At 46.0% G+C, this 21,243-nt stretch overlaps 1 protein-coding gene across 2 annotated transcripts in view; it reads left to right on the forward strand.

Annotated features, from left to right (window-relative positions):
- LOC115084069 (solute carrier family 22 member 13-like) overlaps nucleotides 1-21,243 on the forward strand; it is a 101,219-nt gene that overhangs the window by 66,271 nt on the left and 13,705 nt on the right. The window contains exons 7-8 of one of the 2 annotated variants that reach the window (XM_029588384.1): nucleotides 1,846-2,060; nucleotides 15,048-15,156. In XM_029588384.1, the coding sequence (XP_029444244.1) occupies nucleotides 1,846-2,060; nucleotides 15,048-15,156 (324 nt within the window). The remainder of the gene's footprint in view (nucleotides 1-1,845; nucleotides 2,061-15,047; nucleotides 15,157-21,243) is intronic. The other variant, XM_029588385.1, reaches the window with a different exon arrangement.

Below are 21,243 nucleotides of genomic sequence, written 5' to 3' on the forward strand. Positions count from 1 at the left end.
CAAAATTTATTTTGTGTTTTCCTTGCAAATGTATTTTGATTTATCGTGATTCTAGGTATATTTTCTTAGAACCAGCTCAGTTACGAAGTTACCTGGATTCTCATTCCTGAAATTTGTCTCAGGTGTTGGTAAATATTAGTTCTCTTGAACCACTTTTATAAGGAAGTTTTGTAAGTTAGAATTTTTCTTATTAACTGCTCATTGTTAATTTAAGATCCCCGTTTACCTATAATTATTTCAGATAACTAGAAGGTATTTCTAGATGTGTTTTTTCTTTTTCTCGTTTTATTAATACGAGAGTATTACTGTCTTAAGTTATCTGTTTTCTGGAACAAATGTTCTGTATATTCGTTTAAAATTCAATAAAAATAAAATAAATAAAAAAAAAGAATTGAAAGAAGCTTTGAAAAGGTGAGTTTTTAGATGGGATTTGAATGCAGCCAGAAATTAGAAATTGTTCTCTCCAAGACAGGTATTCCAGTCTGTTCCTAGGAAAGAAAGTTGCCAGGAAAATTGGTTGGTTAACGTGTGTACTGGGGATTAGAACCAGCACAAATATTTTCCCAGTGGTCATCTAGTGATTTTTGTAGGAAGGCTTTTGTGTGACCTGTACCTCCCCAGCTTTTGGGCTATCCTCTTCTTGGGATAGGTCTCAGGGGTGTGAATTGCCACTGAGCGTGTGCAATAGTCAGATGAAAGGTGAGGTTGCAGAAGACAGAAGGAGATCATTCCAGGATCTCATAGGGTAGAGGTGTTTTGAGAGGAGATTTTGAATAGGTCTTCAAGGCCTAGGCATTTGGAGAAGAGGTTTTTTTTTTTCAGATCAAGAGCATTGGAGAAGAATAAGAATGATTTTTGGATATTTTGGATCACCTCCTGACTGAGAAGGAGGAACCCCCTGGAAGGAAGGACTGGATCCCTGTTTTTCTATCCTGTGCCCAGTTAACAGCAAGGTGAAAGACAGACTGAAGTACTTTGGAAATTCTTTCTAGTTTTGAAGCGAAGAAAGTTTTTCCAATGCTCATATGGTGTGATTTGGAACTGGAGGAGAACTTACCTACCCTTACTGGGGAAGGCATTTTGGACCAGAGCACAATTGAGAGAAGGAGGGTATCAAAAGAGGCACTAAGGATAGAGAGAGCTGTTTTTTTTTTTCTTGATATTCCTCATTTTCTTCATAATTTTTGGAATCGTTGCCGGGATATTATTTTTTAAGCCTAAGTAAATCTTTAGTATTTAAACACCAACTTTGGACTCTGAGTTTTTTTTATTCAAGTGTGCCATTTTGGATCAACGGACCCCCTCACTAAGTATTGATAAAAGAATGAGAGTGACTGTGCATCCTGGTTATCCTACCACAGCAACTGGTGTCCTGGAGGCTCAGGCATTTTCCCTGCCAGAGAACCCCAGCCTCCAGAGCTGAAATTTGGTGTTTGAGAGTGAAAAAGGTCTGGGAGAGTAGACAGCCCTGGCACTTTGCAGTAGCCCTTGCATCAGGGATCTTCCTCCAGAGAGGGGGAGGGGGGTTACGGGTGGAAATCTGACTCAATCTTAGGCAGAAACTTTAGGTGCATGGAAAATGCCGTCTTAAGATGATAAAACTTAGTATGGGGAGGATAAGTCACAAAGGTTTGGAGCTCTCACTCTGGTTGTTATAAATCTTTTTCAGACCATCATAACATTTTTCCAAGGGGATGAGGTACATGAGCTTATAAAGACCACATTTGAAAGTGGCTTATAAGCAAATAAAGTATATCACAACCAGCAAAAAATTCTGCAATCACACATGGTTAGATTATTTGGCTATCCTAATTGTGCTTAACTTCTGGTTTCCTTTGGTTTCAGGTTTGTGAACAGTTTGGTGTATTATGGGCTGAGCCTCAATGTGGGGAACTTTGGTCTGGACATCTATCTTACACAACTTGTGTTTGGTGCGGTGGAAATTCTGGCTCGTGCTGGGGCCATCCTTATATTGGCAAAATTTGGCCGAAAGAAGTGCCAGGCAGCTTGTCTGTTTCTGGGTGGAACAGCATGCTTGGTAATAACTATGATTCCAAAAGGTATTTTATTCATGGCTGGTGTGAAACAGGCACATCACATATTGTCCTGAAATATGATTGTTCCCTCTGGCTGGAAGCAGTAAAGGGAGGATAAGGGCTAGGCCTCAAACAGGAGTTCAAGCAGCAACAACATAGCTCAGCTCACAGAAACATAGTGGTTGGTGGCAGAAAAAGACCAATTGGCTCCTTCAGTCTACTCATTTATTCCTGTCCAAATTGCTAAGGATATATCCCAGCTGACGGTTGAACAGTCTTTTTTTTTTTTTTTTAAACTGTTAGAATCCTTTTGCTTCCTTGTATTTTCAGCTCAGGCAGGGATCTGGCACCAAAACTACCTGGGGTTTATTCTCTAATTTTTTTTTTTGTCCCTACCACAACCCCTAACATATCTAATCTGATCCATGCCATGACAATTCTGGGCCAGGGACCATCCAACAGGGCTCCTTCTATAATCCTGCAGTCTTGAAGAGTCAAAAAATGAAAGGAGGAGTCACTACCTATGGAAAATGACCTTGGAGTCCTTGTGAACAATATGTTGAAATTCTTGGCTCAGTGTATGGCGGTGGTGAAAAAAGCAAATGGAATGTAAGGAATGATCCGAAAATGAATGGATAATAAAATTGAAAATATCATATTGCCTCTGATTCGAGGCATGGTGCGAATACTCCTCTTTAGATGGGGCAACTCCTGGTTGCCCCATCTAAAGAGAGACATAGTGGAACTAGAAAAAGTGCAGAGGAAGGCGACGAAAATGATAAAGGAGATGAAATCTCTCCTATGATGAAGTCTAGGGCTCTTCAGCTCGAAAAGAGACAGTGGGAACATGATAGAAGTTTATACAATCATGAACGGCATGGAACAGGTAAATAAAGGACAGTTATCTACCCTTTCAAATTTGCTTTTTCAAATACTAAAACAACGAGGGCCTTGTCTTTTTTGGTCTGGGGTACTGATACCATGGGGGTAACCTGCATGGAGTGGCATTTCTTACCCTTAACAGGAGGCATGGGGATTACTACCCTTAACCAATAAGCATTTATACTTTCAATGAAACTACAACATCGCTCTCCGCTTTGACAGTGGGGGAGAAAGAGGGAATTGGATTCAAGTGACAACCAAAATGGGCCCCAACTTTTATGTTCTGGGGTACTAATTTGCAGACATAAGGGAAAAAGCACTGGATTGCTTCTATGGCCAAGTCTAAAGCAAAGCACATCAAGCACACATTTTCTGAATTTTCAAAAAGGCCCCACCTAGTAAAAATGTTGCTAGCAGCAATGTTTTATGGGTTTGACAGTTGTTTGATTTTGATTGTAAATATTACTACCCTTATCAAATGGCTTGGGAATAACTGCACGGAGCGACAGTTAATATCCTTAAGAGAAACATTGGGGTAATTTGCACAGTGCGGCAAGCACTACTATAAGAAGCTTGCTGGGCAGGCTGGATGGACCATTTGGTCTTTTTCTTCTGTCATTACTATGTTAAGCGGATGCTCCATGAAATTAACAACCAGCATATTCAGAACCAATCATAGAAAGTTCTTTTTCAGTCCATGCACTATCAAGCTGTGGAATCTATTCCCAGAAGACATAATCAATGCAACTATCATAGCGGGGTTTAAAAGTGGTTTGGACAAGTTCTTGCAGGCAAGGTCCATAACACATTATTAGCCAGCGAGAATAATGTGAGTTATTGCTATCCCTGTGAGCGAGTAACAGGAATTAGATCTACTTTAATAGATCTGCCAGATATTTGTTTCTTGAATTGTCCACTGTTGGAGACAGGATGCTGGGCTTGATGGACCTTGGTCTCACCCAGCATGGCGATTTATTTATATCATTAACATGAGGCTGCCTCTATACTAGCATCCACAGCTGATCCAGAGATCAAACTGGGGGTCCTTTTGCATCACAGTGCACTGCCCTTGCCACCTGCACTAGCCAGCCCAGTGGCTAGCCACCTGAGCCACTGGACTGGCATCTTTAGAGTCTTGATGGCTTGTAGGATATCACTCCTTATACAAGCAAGGTTCCTGAAGAGTTATATCTGCTGGAACCAACATGGCTACCTATCAAGACTGACTAGGGTCATGGATAGTTGGGGTCTGGAAGAATACTTTCAGGTCCTATACAGGGGCTCTTGTAGTCCAGTAGTCAAAGTGAGGATCTGTCCACAGAAGCTTGAGGTCAATTTATTGGATGCTGAAGAAATGGGTTCTCTTTGCTCAGAGTAGGAGTCCTGGTGCAGCAAGCTCATGAGCCAAGCAAAACCTGACTATCGGGAGGACGAAATCATGAAGAGTATGGGATCCAAGCTCTAGGAGTCAAGGTGCTAGGAGAGGCAGTTATAAGAGTTGCAGACATGAGTTCCATGGACAGGCAAGACAAACCAACAAGAAGCAAATATTCCCAGGAGCCGTTTGTATCATCAAATGTTTTGATCTATGCTGAATTTAAATATGGGCATCAATCAGGGATCCACTTTAAGGCCAGCAAATCTTTTCTTTTGAGGGCATGGATTGAATCTGTTTGCTCACAATCAATTTTCTCCATGTTGCTTTGCTAACTTATTGTCTAGGGCTGGCCTTCTATTAAGCCAACTAGATAATTGCATAGGGGTCGATTTTTAAAAGACATGCCGATTTTATAACGTGCATGCGTTGGTGCGCACATGTTATAAAAAAAAAAACCAAAACGGTTCCCACGTGCACATGCACGCTGGAATTTCATGTCCACATGGGCGGGTGGGTGGCCTCCTCTGCACGAGGGGGTGGGGGAAATTTTTTGAAAAATACACATGGCAATGCGGTCAGGCCTAGACCAGTTCCCTCCCAGTCCACTTCAATTAAGGAGCAGACTAGGAGGGAACTTCCCTAACCCTACCCTTCCCTTCCTATCTTTTCCACACTCCTCCCCAACCCCTAAATCTACCCTAGCTATCCCCAAATTATTTTATTTGATACTTACTGCTCCTCCGGAGCAGAGGTAAACTCTGCGTGCCGGCCAGCTGCTGGTGCGCACTTCCCTGGGACAGCATCTAATGGCGCTTTCCCGGTCCATCCCTCCGCCCAGGCCCACTCCTTTCTTCAGGACCGGCACTTCTGCACATATAGGGGGTAACGCATGTGGCCGGACCCTTTAGAAAATGAGCGCGGGGTGCGCAGGACCTGGCCACACGTGTAATCCCCGAATTTTATGTGAGCAGGGGTTTTAAAATTCGGGCTTTAGAGCACAGTAGATTTGGAGCCAGCATTAGGGGCTGTGCTATGAATGAGGACACAAGAATCTGCTCTGCTGACTCTATTGGCCAGTATCCCAGACCTCTGCTTCCTGTTCTAGCTCCTCCCCTCCCAGGCAGCATCGCATTGTGAAGTAACAAGTAACCCTGCAAAACAGTAATTCAGAACATATATAGCGAACCTGCCATACTAAAACAGCACTAACTCCCAGAACTCAAAGAGCAACCCTACCAATGGAAGAGCAACATTGTCAATATTATATTTTGCCCTAGAATACTGATGATACCACTGCTAATAAACATTTATGTAATGCTACAAGGTGTGCTGTACCGATACACATGAGACAGTACCTACAGTCTGGTCAAGATAGATACATAAGTGTTTGGGGAGAACGAGGGAAAACATTTAAAGTCTGAAAGGTGGGTTAATAGATGCAGTTCAATTGAAAACAGGGACCATTTTTTCTCATTACTAGGCACTCTGTGAAGTAATACATAATTTTACAAAAACCATATTCAGCACATATGTAGCACAATTCCTGTTGAGAAAACAGGACAAGCTGGAGTGCGTCAGATCCCTACACAAAATCTACATAATAGCAGAAAACCTCACCTCTGTGACACATGCAGAAGACTGACTCTCACCAAATAGAGAATAAGTGATCAAAATTAGAAGCAGAAATATCAGACAAAAATTGAACTACTCTTTGCTCTGCTGTTCACTCTAGCCTTATCGCCTCCACTCATGTTCCCTCTAGACAGGAGGGGAGAGGCTGGATTAGAGAGTAGAGTGGATCTTCTTTGTTCCGCTCTGTCTGCTCCAGCCTCACAGCCTCCCTCCTATTCCCTGCATGCTGCCTGGGAGTGGAGAGGTTGGCGCTGGAAGCGGAGGCCTGTTCTCTGTTGTCTGAGATTTGGGGCACTGGCCAATAGATTTAATGGGGCAGGGTCCTAAAAAAGCCCTTGATACTGTCTCCAAAACTGAATTGCTCTAGATGATCATCTAGTCTGCCTGACGAATATGCATGAGAAAAACTTGCATTAGCTGAACTCAGCACATGCAAATTTATCTTGTGCATTTCTACTGTGGATATCCTGAAAACTTATCTGAATGTGCTGTCCCCCGGATGGGTTTGGGAAAATTTGGCCTAGATCCTTTTGAAAATTTACCCGAGGGTTTTCTTCCATTCTGTGTTTATGGTAAGAAATCTCAGTGAAACAGGCCCTCATTGTCCATTTATGCAGCCAGTGGATCAATGTGTTGCGCGGCCGCACGACCAGCCTTACTACCCAGCACGTCCAGTTCAGCAACTGCGATGTCTCAGTGCACTTGGGATGCCTCCTCCGACCTGGCCTCTGATGTTAGGAGATGCAGGCGGGCCTCCAGGTGCTCGCCCTGCCTCTTAAAGGGGCCGGAACCAGGAAGTGTCCCAGCCCCGGGAAGTGACGTCTGAGGCAGCTACCTGCCTGCCTGCTTTGCAACAGGTCTTCAGTGTGTGGAGCTGCTTTGGTGCCTTTCTGTTCTGAGCCTGACCCGGATTGCTTGACTCTGCCTGCCTGCCACCTGATTTCGACCCAGACTACCTTTGGACTCTGCCTGTCTGCCGCCAGCCTCTGACCCGGATTGATTGACTCCGCCTCCCTGCCACCTGTTCTTGACCTGGACTGCCTTGGACATCGATATCCTGCAACCTGCCTCCGACCATGGATCTAGCTTGGATCCCAACTGACCAGGTGAGGGTCTTTTGGTTTTCACCCCTTGATTCCGCATACCGACAGTGAGGACCTGCGGGATAACTCGTGGGTATACCATCTCAATTCGGCCTAGGGTCCACACTCCGGCTGGCAACAGCAAACAGTTTGCAAGGCCATGGACCCAGCGGACCTTTCTGGACTCCGAGCCATTCCTGGGTTAGCCCAGAAACTTCAGCAGCAATGCCTCGAGGTGGTGGCCGCTACTATGGATCGTCTTAATGCACATCTCGATGTTCTAACGGCGGCCACAGCCCAACCTACTCCTGCAGCTCCTCTGCATCTGCCAGTTCCACCCAGGTACACCAGGGACCCCAAACTTTGTAGAGGATTTCTGAATCCGTGCAGGATGCACTTTTTGTTACAACCGGCCCAGTTCCCCACCGATGCCGTCAAACAACCTTTATCATTTCACTATTGGACGGCAAGGCACTAGACTAGGCATCGCCCCTATGGGAATGGGCCGATCCCATGCTCCAGGACCTCCAACTTTTTCTACGGATGTTCCAGCAGGCATTTGAAGACCCTGGATGTTCAGCTACGTTAAGCTCAGATCTACTTCACCTCCGTCAGGGCTCCCGGCCCTTGATTGACTACGCTATTGAATTTCGCACCCTGTCTTCAGAGTTAAACTGGCGTGAGGACAGCTTGCGAGCAATCTTCCTTGAGGGGTTGTCGTCATGCATTCAGATTAACATCGCACACAATCAAGTCAGAATCCAAAATAGAATTGGGATTATTCAAATCAAACCAACTGCAGATTCTCTTAGTATATGCACCTCCAGGAGTACTAGAAGCAGACGCCTCCCCCCTCATCGAAGCCATAATGAAGCACATCAACTCAGACTTTCCCACCATAATCATGGGAGATTTTAACCTCCACATCGATGCCGCCCACTACTCAGCCAATTGTGAAACACTCCTCACCGCCATCAGTGCATTGGGATTCACCCAAATTATCAACAAGCCAACACACAAGGCAGGACATACGCTGGATCTTATTTTCATCAACTCCAATTTCTCCAGCACCAGGGAACCCACATGTTCCCCTATCCCCTGGTCAGATCACTTCCTGATAACAACCACCCTCTCCATAAAAAAACAATCACACGCTCCTCAGCACCTCTCCACTATCCACTTCAGGAAACCGTGTGCCTCAAACTTACTCAGCGAACAGCTCACCAAGGAACTTACACACCTGTATTTATCTAACCCCAACTCAGCTGTGCTCTCCTGGCACAAGATCACACAAGCAGTAGCAAACAAACTATGCCTAGCAGTCTCCAAAGTAATTAATCCAACAAAAAAAGGAAATCAACCTTGGTTCTCCAGCGAACTCAAACAGAAAAAACAAGAACTACGATACAAAGAAAACAGTTGGCGCAAAGCCCCCAACCCATCTACCCTATCAACTTACAAAGGAACTCTACATTTATACAGGTCATTAATTCTAAAAGCAAAAAAAGAATACTACGCTAATAAAATCCACGATCTCCAATATGACGCAAAGGCTCTCTTTTCATATGTTGCACAAATCACAAAGCCACTACCACCAACGATCCCTGACGAACAGGCTCAATCTAAAGCAAATGAACTAGCCATATTCTTTCACAGAAGATTGCAAATACTCTAGCACTCCTTCCAACCAAGACCATACCGCCCGCTCCGGTCAGCAACACACACACCCTTAAGGGAGTCAAGTTGGACAACTTCGAATTAACTTCCACCAAAGAGATCGAATCCATCCTTAAAAAGCAGAAACCATCCAGCCACCCCGCAGACAGCATTCCTTCCAAACTACTGCTACTTATCCCAAACACAATCTCTGGAGCACTGACCAACATCATTAACTGCTGCTTAAGTCAAGGAATGTACCCAGATAGTCTAAAAAACGCAGCCCTTAAACCCCTCCTGAAGAAACACAACCTGGACCCTAGCGAATTAGCTAATTTCCGCCCCATCTCCAATCTTCCTTTCTTAGCCAAACTTACAGAGAAACTGGTAAACTCCCAGCTCTCAGATTACCTAGAGGATCACAACTTTCTGTACCCTTCCCAATATGGTTTCCGCAAATCACGCAACACGGAAACCCTTCTCATTTCTCTAACAGACCATATTATTATGGGGCTGGACAAAGGCCACTCATTTCTTCTAATTCTCCTTGACATCTCGGCGGCATTCGACACCGTCAACCACTCCATCCTCCTGAATCACCTGTCAGACATAGGCATTTCCGGAACAGCCCACAGATGGTTCAAGTCTTTCCTTAGTAATAGAAGCTTTAAAGTCAAGATTAATAATAAAGAATCGCCGTCGACAAATTCTTCCCGTGGTGTACCCCAAGGATCATCACTATCTCCCACTCTATTCAACGTCTACCTCCTCCCCCTCTGCCATCTGTTAACTAGTCTCAACTTAATTCACTACATTTACGCCGATGACGTGCAGATTCTGATTCCCATAACAGAATCCATTACCAAATCACTCTCGATCTGGAACAACTGCCTACAATCTATCACCAGTCTCCTCAGCAGTCTTAATTTAGTTCTCAATGCCTCAAAGACTGAACTACTCCTCATTTCCTCCAACCAAGACAACCTCACTCCACAGACCCAACGCAACTCACACCACAACCCCCATCTCACCCATACTCATGTAAGAGATCTCGGGGTCATATTAGACAACCGCCTCAATCTAAAGAAAATGATCAACACCACAACCAAAGACTGCTTCCACAGACTACAGGTACTAAAAAGACTCAAACCTCTCCTATTCTTCCATGATTTCAGGACAGTTCTCCAATCCTTAATATTCGCTAAAATAGACTACTGCAGCGCTCTCCTCACAGGTCTTCCCAGCTCAACCACCAGGCCGCTGCAGATGATACAGAACGCCGCGGCCAGAATTTTGACCAGCACCAGCCGGAGAGAGCATATTACTCCCATCCTCCGAAACCTACACTGGCTACCAGTCAACTTCAGAGTCCTGCACAAATCACTCACTTTAATACATAAATCCATCCATAATCACCTTCACCTCGATCTCGAAATCCCTTTCGGACTCCATACCTCCAGCAGACCGATTAGAGAAAACTACAAAGGAGCACTTCAACCCCCCACAACCAAAGCCACGCGCCTCATCACGACCAAAGACCGAGCGTTCTCTATAGCAGGCCCAGCCATCTGGAACAACCTCCCAGCAGATCTCAGGCTGGAACCCTGCCTAGTAACATTTAAAAAAAAACTCAAGACTTGGTTGTTCCGCCAAGCCTTCCCGGACCCCTCAGACACACATTAGACGATGAACCGGCTCATGAGCAATGGAACCCAGATCCTCTCTAAATACTTCACAAGCATCAGTACTTTCATAACAGCTCAACTAGCACTAGCACTAGCACGGACTTTTAGGTCTTAGTTTCTTAACTTACTACCCTTTTAAGCCTTCTTTCCAGCTGTTCTAAGCTTCCAAGTTTGCAGTCCTTGTTAAATGTAACTTTGTTTTTCTCCTGATTATAATAAGTTGTTTATGTTTACTGTTTATGTCCCTGTTCGATGTAAACCGACCTGATAAGGTATTTAACTTTGAAGGTCGGTATAGAAAAATGCTAAATAAATAAATAAATAAAAGATGAGCTGGTGGCAAGAGAGTTACCTGAATCACTGGATACTCTGATTGACCTTGCAGGAAGGATTGATAGACGTCTTCAGCAACGTGCTCGAGAGTTGTGCCCTCCATGTAGATTTCTACCGTTGGCACCCTCCTTCTCTCGTCCACTTCTCCCCACCAACATTGAGGCCTCTTCTCTGGGACAAGCCGATGAATCCATGCAGCTTGGAAGAACCCACATCTCGTCGGAAGAGAAGCTTCGACGGCGCCGGCAGGGGCTGTGTTTTTTCTGTGCCGGAAGAGGACATGTTGTGAATACATGCCCCCAGAAGCCGGGAAACTAACAAGCCTAGTTGCTGGAGGGGAAAGCTTCTAGGCTGCACCCCTGCCTCCCCACAGAAGACTCTCCCGGTAACCATCCTAAAGGACGGAAAGGAATTTCCCTCATTAGGCTTGATAGACTCTGGCGCCAGAGGGAACTTTATTACCAGAGCCTTGGTGGAAGAGTTACAGCACCCATCCTCTGTATATTTCCTCTATCTATGGAGAGCCCCTGCCAGGGCATATTGGATTTACCACCAAGACTTTACATCTCTGCATCGGACTCTTGCACTAGAAGCAGATCGCCTTCTATGTCCTTGACAGGGCAATACACCCCATGGTGTTGGGGTTACCCTGGCTCCAACAACATTCTCCTGTGCTTGATTGGATGACCCTCCAGCTTGCCAGCTGGGATTCTCAATGCTTCGGAACCTGCTTGCAGCGGGTACATCCTCCAAGAGCCATTTTCCTGGCTCCCACCTCATTGGATCTCCCACCACAGTATCAGGACTTCGCAGATGTCTTTTCGAAAAAGAAAGCAGAGATCTTCCTGAACACCAAAGTTTTGACTGCGCCATCAACCTCCAACCAGGCATGCTTCCTCCCTGTGGGAGGGTGTATCCTCTCTCCCCAGCAGAAACTATGGCCATGTCACAATACATCCAAGAAAATCTCGAGAAAGGGTTCATCCGACCATCCTCCTCACCAGCTGGTGCAGGGTTTTTCTTTGTCACCAAGAAATATGACTCCTTAAGGCCATGCATTGATTATCAAGGCCTCAATGCTGTTACTAAGAAGGACAGATACCCTTTGCCACTCATTACGGAACTGCTTGATCGCCTCAAAACTGCCAGAATGTTTTCTAAGCTGGACCTGCGTGGAACATACAATCTTGTCCGTATTCGGCCGGGGGATGAATGGAAGACGGCCTTCAATACTCGGGACGGCCACTACGAGTACCTCGTCGAGCCCTTTGGCCTATGTAACGCTCCCGCAGTGTTCCAGCACATGAAGAATGAGATTTTTCAAGACCTCCTATACGAATCAGTGGTCATATATCTTGATGACATTCTTATTTTTTTCCCATGACATTGAGTCATCGACAACAGGTATGAACAGTATTACGTCTGCGAACCCATCAACTTTATGCCAAATTGGAAAAATATGCATTTGAGCAAGAGAGTCTACCTTTCCTGGGCTATATTGTGTCTTGCCAAGGCTTCCGCATGGACCCCGAAAAGGTATGCAGTATCCAGGATTGGGTCCATCTACCCTCCGGGGTCTCCAAAGATTCTTAGGATTTGCAAATGTTTATCGCCATTTTATTCACCATTTTTCCCAACTAGTGGCTCCTTTAACAGCACTTACCTGGAAGGGATCTGACACCAGGAACTGGCCACCCGAGGCATGCTTAGCTTTCGCCAAACTTAAGCAAGCCTTCTTACAAGGACCATGTCTCTGGCACCCAGATCCAGAATGCCCATTTATTATTGAAGTAGACGCTTCCTCCCTGGGAGTGGGAGTAGTGCTAAGCCAAATGGCAGACTCCGGGATCCTACGACCTTGTTCATTTTTTTCACTCAAATTCACTTCTGTGGAACGTAATTATGGCATAGGGGATAAGGAGCTTCTTGCCATCAAACTAGCTTTAGAGGAATGGCGGCACTAGTAGGAAGGAGCACACCACCAAATCACGATCTTCACAGATCATAAGAACCTGGCATACCTGCATCAGGCACAACGGCTTAATCCTCGTCAGGCCCGATGGTCACTTTTTTTTTGCCTGTTTCGATTTTGAATTACGTTACCGCCCAGCCAAAATGAATGCCAGGGCAAATGCCCTCTCTTGTTCTTTTGAAACCAATGAGACCCCGGACCCACCGGCTTGTGGTCCCCATTAGGCATCATCAAAATGTCTTGAAGTGGGCCCACGATTCTCTCGTGGCTGGACATTCGGGTCAACGCCGCACCTTGGATCTACTTAAATGATATTACTGATGGCCCTCCTTGACAGGCGATGTTAAAACCTATGTAGAATCCTGTCCAACTTGTGCTCGAAACAAGCCGCCTGTAGGACGACCGTGGGGACTTCTGCAACCCTTGACTGCTCCCAAACAGCCTTGGATGCACTTATCTACTGATTTTATTATGGATCTCCCTTCATCCCATGGCTGCACCGTCATTTGGGTAGTCATGGATTGCCTTTCTAAAATGGCTCATTTTGTGGCCCTCCCAGGCCTCTCATTGGCACCAGAACTGGGCACATCTGTTTACCTCCCATGTTTTCCGGTTACACGGCCTTCCTCGTCATATCTCTGTTCGAGGTGTACAATTCACTGCTAAATATTGGCAATCCCTTTGCCGGAAATTCAATATCCAACTGGGTCTCACCAGTGCCTATCATCCCCAGGCCAACGGGCAAGTGGGGAGACTCAATCGTACACTTAAAACCTTCTTAAGGACATTCACTAATATTCGTCAGGACAATTGGGCTGACCTTCTTCCCTGGGCAGAATTCTCCCATAATTCTCACATCTGTTCCTCCACTGGCACCTCTCCCTTCCAGGTAGTATATGGGAGACAACCCTTACCTCCCCTTCCCTTACCTCTCTCCGTACCCTGCCCTGCTGCTCATTGACAGCGGCCAATCTGCACAATCTCTGGCAACAGACTGAAGAATTGATCTGTAAAGCAGGCCTACGGGCCAAGAAGATAGCTGCCTGCCATAGACGACCAGTGCCTCAATTTCATCCCGGAGAAAAGGTCTGGTTGAGCACATGCAACATCCGCCTTCGGGTTCCATCCATGAAGCTCGCACCACATTATATTGACCCTTTTTCCATTGTGCAGCGCATAGGGCCAGTCTCCTACCAGCTGCGCTTACCATCCTCTCTCAAGATTCATGACTTCTTTCACATTTCCTTGCTGAAACCTCTCATTCTTTCCTGGCCCTCTTGCAAAACACCGGAACCCTCCAAGATTTCGACAGAGGACAATCAGAATTTTGAAGTTCATGAGATTCTGGACATCCATCATCATTGGAACCACTGGGAGTACCTCATATCGTGGTGGGGCTTTGGTTCTGAAGAAAATACATGGGAACCTTTCTCCAACATACTAGATAAGAACCTCCTGTGCCAGTTTCACATTGCTCACCCCTGGAAGCCCAAACCTCCTGGGAAGGGGCCTAAAAGGGGGGATATTGTTGCGCGGCGTGGCTGTGCCGCCACACGACCGGCCTTACTCACCAGCACGTCCAGTTCAGCAACCACGATGTCTCGGGGCACTCAGGACGCTTCCTCCGACCTGGCCTCTGATGTGGGGAGATGCGGGCGGGCCTCCAGGTGCTCGCCCCACCTCTTAAAGGGGCTGGGACTAGCAAGTGTCCCAGCCCTGGGAAGTGATGTCTGAGGAGGCTCCCTTCTTAAGCCTGAGCCCTGCCTGCCTGCTTTGCCTTGCAACAGGTGTTCAGTGTGTGGAGCTGCTTTGATGCCTTTCTGTTCCCTGTGCCTGACCCTGGTGGCTTGACTCTTCCTGATTTCGACCCGGACTGCCTTGGACCTCGATATCCTGCAACCTGCCTCCAACCATGGATCTAGCTTGGATCCTAACCAACCAGGTGAGGGTCTTTTGGTTTTCACCCCTTGATTCTGCATATACCGACGGTGAGGACCTGCGGGGTACCTCGTGGGTATACCACCTCACTTCGGCCTAGGGTTCACACTCCGGCTGGCAACAGCCAACACAATGGTTTGAATCACACTATAGTACCTAGCAATACTCAATGGGAATTGGGGGCAGTTCATGCAAATTGTAAGCAGCAGTTTCTGTATAAAATGTCTCATAGTCACGGTGCAGATGATAATTATTACTAATCTGGGTGCAGACTTCATGAAAAAGATTTATTAAAAGCTGTGCATTTATTTTTAGTGTTTGGCAAATCCATCATAGCTCACACTACATAGAGATCTTCTCTATCAAAATATCTGAATGTGTGCTTTGTAAAGTTTACTGCAGTGCATTTGCTCATTCTTCCTATGATTTGCTTTTGTGCTCTTTCTATTCTAGATTTGCCAGTGTTGATTACAGTGCTTGCTGTCATTGGGAAATTTTCCATTGCCTCTTCATTTTCCATTTCATATGTGTATGCAGCAGAATTATTTCCAACTGTAGTTAGGTAAGATTCTGTGCATTCTAAGCGTGGGTGCAATAATTGAACTACCTGTATAGGTGCAAACTTTGCAGATAATTATTAGCCATGGAGTATATACAATAATAGAAGCAACAGTATATGGGTACTTTTGTTTTGGTTATTGCCCCCTCAAAAATTACCTGTAGATTTCTCTGTGGATAATTTTTCCAAGTAAACCAGCATGCATAGTTTTGATCATACAGACTATATACACGTCCTATCCTTGCCCCTGAGAATGCTTCTTACAATGCAGATAAAATTATCCACAGTTTAGAGCAATTTGGGTAATTTTGTCCAAATGAGGATGGGCAATAATGAAAGCCCTGATTTCCATGGGTGTAAAATGTTTTTCCCTGTGAAAAGGGCTTTGACTATTGCTCTCTTAGAGGGCAATTTTGAAACCCTTTGGGGATCTTGCAAGGACTTGTACCTGAGGGAATGCAAGATCATTTGCAAAGGGAAACTCCTTGGAGTTTCCTTTTGAAAATAAGAAGTGGTACACACACCTCTCAGGTGCCATGCACTGGAGTCTTTGCACGTACAAACGTATGTGCAGAGTTTCAAAAATGAAATCTCCATGCATACTTTCAATCCCCTGACCTAACTTCTCCCTTTTTTTTTATTGGTGGAGAAAAGTGTGAGCGCTGTGGTGTAAAGATACAGAAATAATTCCACTTGTTTTGAGTACCACTTTACTGATTCAAAAGAACTTCCAAGCGCACATCAATGTGTTGCCAGTATGAGCTCTGGAAGATTTTTGGCAGAACGCAAGTATTAATGTAACCCTTTTTCGATGGGGTTAATGTCTCCCAAAAGGCCATAAAATAATTTGTTTCTTGGGGCTGTCTCCATAGGAAATATTTTCCTCTCTATGCTTGTCCCAAGTTGTGGTTTTTTTTTTTTTCTATGGGTGGAAGGATGATCTTCTAGGCCCAGGCGGCGTAGTGACTTCCCTTTGTGTGCTTCTAACTGCTTTCTGTAATGGTGCTGCAGGGAGCAGGCAGGACACAGTATTTGATGATCAAAACAAAAGTTTACTGTGATTCTCTTTGATGTAAATAAAGTTCAAGCAATCAGAAATAACTGGACCACTATACATCTGTATTTAGATCCGGATCCCAATGGTTTCTTCCCCTGATCTCTTCTCTCCTCTCTGTATGTGTGTCCGCAGCACCAGGTCTTGGGCTCTATCTTATCCCTTGGGGAGTGACCTGGTAAGAAAAATCCCAATTGGGCAGGGAAATCCCTAAGATGGTAACTTCCAAACGGTGCACAGGCATGCTTTGGTGCAGGCGTATCAGATACATGGTCATTTTATAATTTGCGCACACACATGCATGTTACAAAGTAGCCTGGGTGTGGACACAAATCCCAATTCTACCTCATAAGTCAGGGTATTTTATAAAGGGCGCATGTCCATGTCATTGCCAGTTTTACCAGTTCATCGGCCAGTTCGCCTAGTTAAGAGCTAGGCCCTCCAAACCCCCCCCTGCTTCAATAGTCTGCATTCTCCCCAGTTACCCCAGACCCTTTAACCCCCACCAAAATAACTTTTTATGTTCTTTTTCCAGTTTACACCTACACCATAGCAGAAGCAAAGTTACGTGGCAGTGGACCCAGGCCCTTGCCGGGGTGCATAAGTATTTATGTGCACATCTCTTGGCCATGCCTGAAATGCCCATACCCACCTAGATCACGCCCCTTTTTGAAATCAAGTAGGATGTGCATGCAGTGGGAGATACACGTACATCTGGGCAGCTTTTACAGTTTGATGGGAGTGCACGAGCCTGACTTCTGCGCCCGCCTCCCGATTGTGGTGTGCATCAGGCATTTAAAATTCACCTTTAAGAGTATAAAGGATCCCCTTAGTCACAAAAATATAGCTGAGGTCCATACGAGTGCAGATCTTCCCCAGCCCCAGACTTGTGTTCCAAAGGGTGAAGATCCCATTCTGAGTCTCCAAAGCTCTTGCCTCTTCTCACTGGACTCCTCCTGATGTGACCTCTCATTAGGATAGGACTGCTGAGGAACCATGGGGAGGGGAGGGTGGCTCTAAATCTCCCCACAAACCAAAAAGGGCAAAACTCTATCCATGACCAAAATACTTCCTCTGAGGCGAGGAGTCACTGCTGTCCTTCCACTTCAGGGATGGTGTACACTGGTCCTCTCACCCCTGGCTTTGGGTCTGTTCCCTCATCTGAACTGGTCCAGGGTCTCAAACTGATAATCTCAGAAGAGCTATCCAAAATGTATCCAAACTCTCTTCTTCCAAAAATCTGGAGGCAGACCCTGACAGACAAGGTCTCCTAAAAAATCAATCCTCTCCCAAAACCAGCTCCTTACTTTCCGAAAACCAACTCAAAATGAGCACACTCTCTAAGCCACTAGCTCACCCAAGTGACCTTAGGAGCTACCATTTACAGCCAGCCTTAAGGGGAGGTGCTGTTCAGAAATGGTATCTCCCACTAAGCTGGAAAAATCCAGAGCAGGGAGCTAGGGCCCATCTAATGGAGACCAGTGGGTCTCTGCATTAAGAGAGTGCTAGCAGTAAATCTGAGACACTGAGATCATACCCAACATATCCTGGCTTAATAATAAATCCTGCTGGATGCTGTTACCGTAGTTTAAGCCGCTATTTCTTTGGTGATGTCACCAATATCACAGACCTTTGAGCTGGTGGATGAGGAATACGTGAACCATCTTGCACTGTTGGGAAGAAGTGGATTGTCATTTCAGCCTTCTTTGCCACCTGCTCAATATACAATTGAAGCGCTGCAGTACTTCCTGCTGGATGATGTCAGTTTGAGCTACACCCCCTCAGTCACATGACCAGTATTGCAGGTCTTTAGAGCTGGCAGTTACATTGGCATCATGAGCATGAAGGAGCTACAAAGCTTTTTTGTGCTCTTATGTGTGCGCTATGTGTGTTTAGTATTAGGATCTTTCTTCATAGTGTACCTATAAACCAGCTGAATGGAGTGAAATTGCCTATCTTTATTGAAATTTCGTAATTACTAATTGCAATAGCTCTAAGCGATGTACAAGACATGTACATAAATAGCATTTACATGAAATAGAAAATCACACAATACATAAAATAAAATGCTCAGAAAATAAATAAAATCAAATAAAACAAACTAAACAATAAATCGATGGACTCATCACTTGATATTAGGGATGTGCAGAAGGAAAAAATTAGTTTCGTTTCGTTTTTTGTTTTGCCGGGACCAAAATTCATTTCATTAGTTTCATAGGGGGAAAAACCAAAAAAGCCATTACCCATTCCAACAGAGCCATGGACTCAACTTCCTACTGACTTTATAGTAGACCTACCGCTGTCTGATGGGAAAACTGTGGTATGGGTTACAGTTCACAGATTTTCTAAAATGGCTCACTTTGTGCCTCTACCCAAGCTGCCGACTGTACCCAAACTAGTACAACTCTTCACCCAGCATATATTTCATATACATGGACTTCTGCTTCATATTGCCTCCGACCGAGGCTCACAATTTATTGCAAAGTATTGGAAAGCACTATGTAAGAAGTTCGGGGTCTGGTTGGACTTTACTTCTGCCTTCCATCCACAGGGCAATGGTCAAGCAGAACGCACTAATCGGTCTTTAAAAGCCTTTCTCCGAGTGTTTGTAGGAGATAAACAAGATGACTGAGTGGGCTTATTACCCTGGGCAGAATTCTCGTATAACCACCATTGTCATTCAGCTACCGGACTTTCCCCTTTCCAATTGGTCAACGGGAAACAACTCAAGCCTCCTTTGCCCCTGCCTCTGACAGTACCATCTCCGGTGGCGCAACTTACGGCCCAACAGCTGTGAGACCTTTGGGAATCCACACAGACCATGTTGCAGCAGATGGCCGCTTCCGCAAAGAAATATGTAGATAAGCATTGGCGTCCTGCTCCTGTATTCTCTCCTGGAGTCGAAGTCTGGTTAAGCAACAAACACATTTGTTTGTGGATCCCATCCATGCGTCTAGCTCCTAAGTACTTTGGTCCATTTGTTGTCACGGAGCGAGTGGGCACAGTTTCTTATCGCTTAAGTCTCTCATCCACCCTAAGGATTTACAATGTGTTCCATGTGTCCTTACTCAAACCTCTGGTTTTGTCGATCTTCCACAACAAACCACTTGAACCCTCCAAGACCATGGCAGAGGAAGAGACAATTTATCAAGTGCGAGATGTCTTAGACATACGCTTCCATCATAGGAGATGTGGGAGTACTTTCTCTCTTGGGAGGGTTGTGGACCTGAGGAGAACACCTGGGAACCTGCTTCCATCATTTTGGACAAAGCTCCTCTCCACATATTCCACCTGGATCATCCTGTTAAGCCTGGACCCCCGGGGAGGGGGCATGGGGAGGGGGTACTGTTACAGCTCCGGCCCGCGGAGGTCCGTGGCTGGTCCCTCTCCCTACCTCGGGGCTGCTCCAGCTGACCGCAGCATCCTCCGTGCCTATCCGGGCCATTTCAGGGCCTTCCCATGGTGCTCTCTTCACGAGGGAGACGCCGCCGACTCTCTGCCGTTGGCCCTGCCCCTTAGGCGCGCACGCGCAGGGACCTGGAATTTAAAGTGACCAGCGCGGGAAACTTAGCTCCGCCCCAGGGAATGATATCAGATGCCTTCAGGTATTTAAACCCGGTTGTGAATCCCACTCTTTGCCTTGCAATGGGTCTTCTCGTTTGAGACTGAATTGCTGTTCCTGCCGTTCCAGCTTGTTCCTGATTCCTGCTCTGCTTCAGCTTGTTCCTGACTTCTGCCCCATCCTCGCCTGGTCCTAGTTCCTGCTACTCCCTTGGTATGTTCTCTGGAATTCCTACTTCGCTGCCTGTCTTGACCTCTGGCTTTTCTCCGGTTACCCTTGCCTGCCGTTGACTACTGGTCCGTTTCCTCGTACTGCACCGCTGCCGCCTGCCACGACCTCTGGACTTCTTCTGGTTTCCCATCATTTTTGCCTGTCTCGACTTGGACTGTTCTTCAGATTCCTCTGTTCTTCCTCCCAGCTATGAGCCTCGCTGAGGGCCTTCCCTCAGTGGATCCACTTCGTCCTCTAGCTGGCTCAAGGGTCCACAATTCAACAGTTCCTTTATCATTAGATGGCCATCAGATTGCAATATCTTCCAAGGTCCTCAATTTAAGGGTTATATTTGATACAACATTATCATTTAAACCACAAATTAGTAATGTAGTTAAGAATGCATTTTACAAGCTCCAAATCTTGTTTTGACTGAAGCCCCAGTTGTCTCTAACAGTTTTTTACTCTATATTACAGATTTTAATTATCTCAGGCCTTGATTACTGTAATGCAGTTTATATAGGTTTACCAACTAGCACATTATACATTCTACATGTTACAATGCTGCTCGCGGGTCTAGCCGTGAGCAGCCTCTCACCTCTCTGCCGCCAGTTCTCCAGCCTGCCCGGAGGCCACTGATGTTATCTTCCTGCCTTGCAGCGGCAGGGAGCCGCCGCCGTATCCTCACGTGGCTTGGAGGCCGCCCTCTGTCTTTCGCGGCAGTCAGAGCCACCACCGTTGTCCTGCCCATGGCCCGGAGGCCGCCGACGCCAGCTTCCTTCGATGCGGCATAGTGCCGCCTCAGCCTCCTTTCCACGGCCGGCAGCCGCTGCCAGCACTGAGTCTTGGCTTTGTGGCCTAATGCTTCTCCTGCTCCTCTTCACGGCATGGACGCCGCTGTCCTCGGTCCTGCCTACTTCCTAGGCATGCAGTCGCGCCTCTCTAGCTGATTTACAGGGCCCGTGGTGGGAGTAGCTCCATGACCCCTCCTGATGATGTCATCCAAGGTGTTCCTCTTCAGCCCTATAAAAAGGGTCCTTCGTCAGTTCTTGGATACCTTTACAGGGAACCAGTTTGCTCCTGGACTTCTCATCATCTCCAGGTTCTCCAAGGCTCTCTGTTCTTCATTTGAATTCCCTTGTCATCTTCTTCTGTGTTCCTGATCTCTCGTCGGATCCCGTGACTTCATCTTAGATGTCCCTGATGTCTTCGCCGTTAGAGACCCTGATGTCCTCATTTCTAGATGTCCTAGATGATCCTGCCT

This window comes from Rhinatrema bivittatum, chromosome 2 (genome assembly GCF_901001135.1).
Source record: "Rhinatrema bivittatum chromosome 2, aRhiBiv1.1, whole genome shotgun sequence".
Classification (NCBI taxonomy): Eukaryota; Metazoa; Chordata; class Amphibia; order Gymnophiona; family Rhinatrematidae; genus Rhinatrema; species Rhinatrema bivittatum.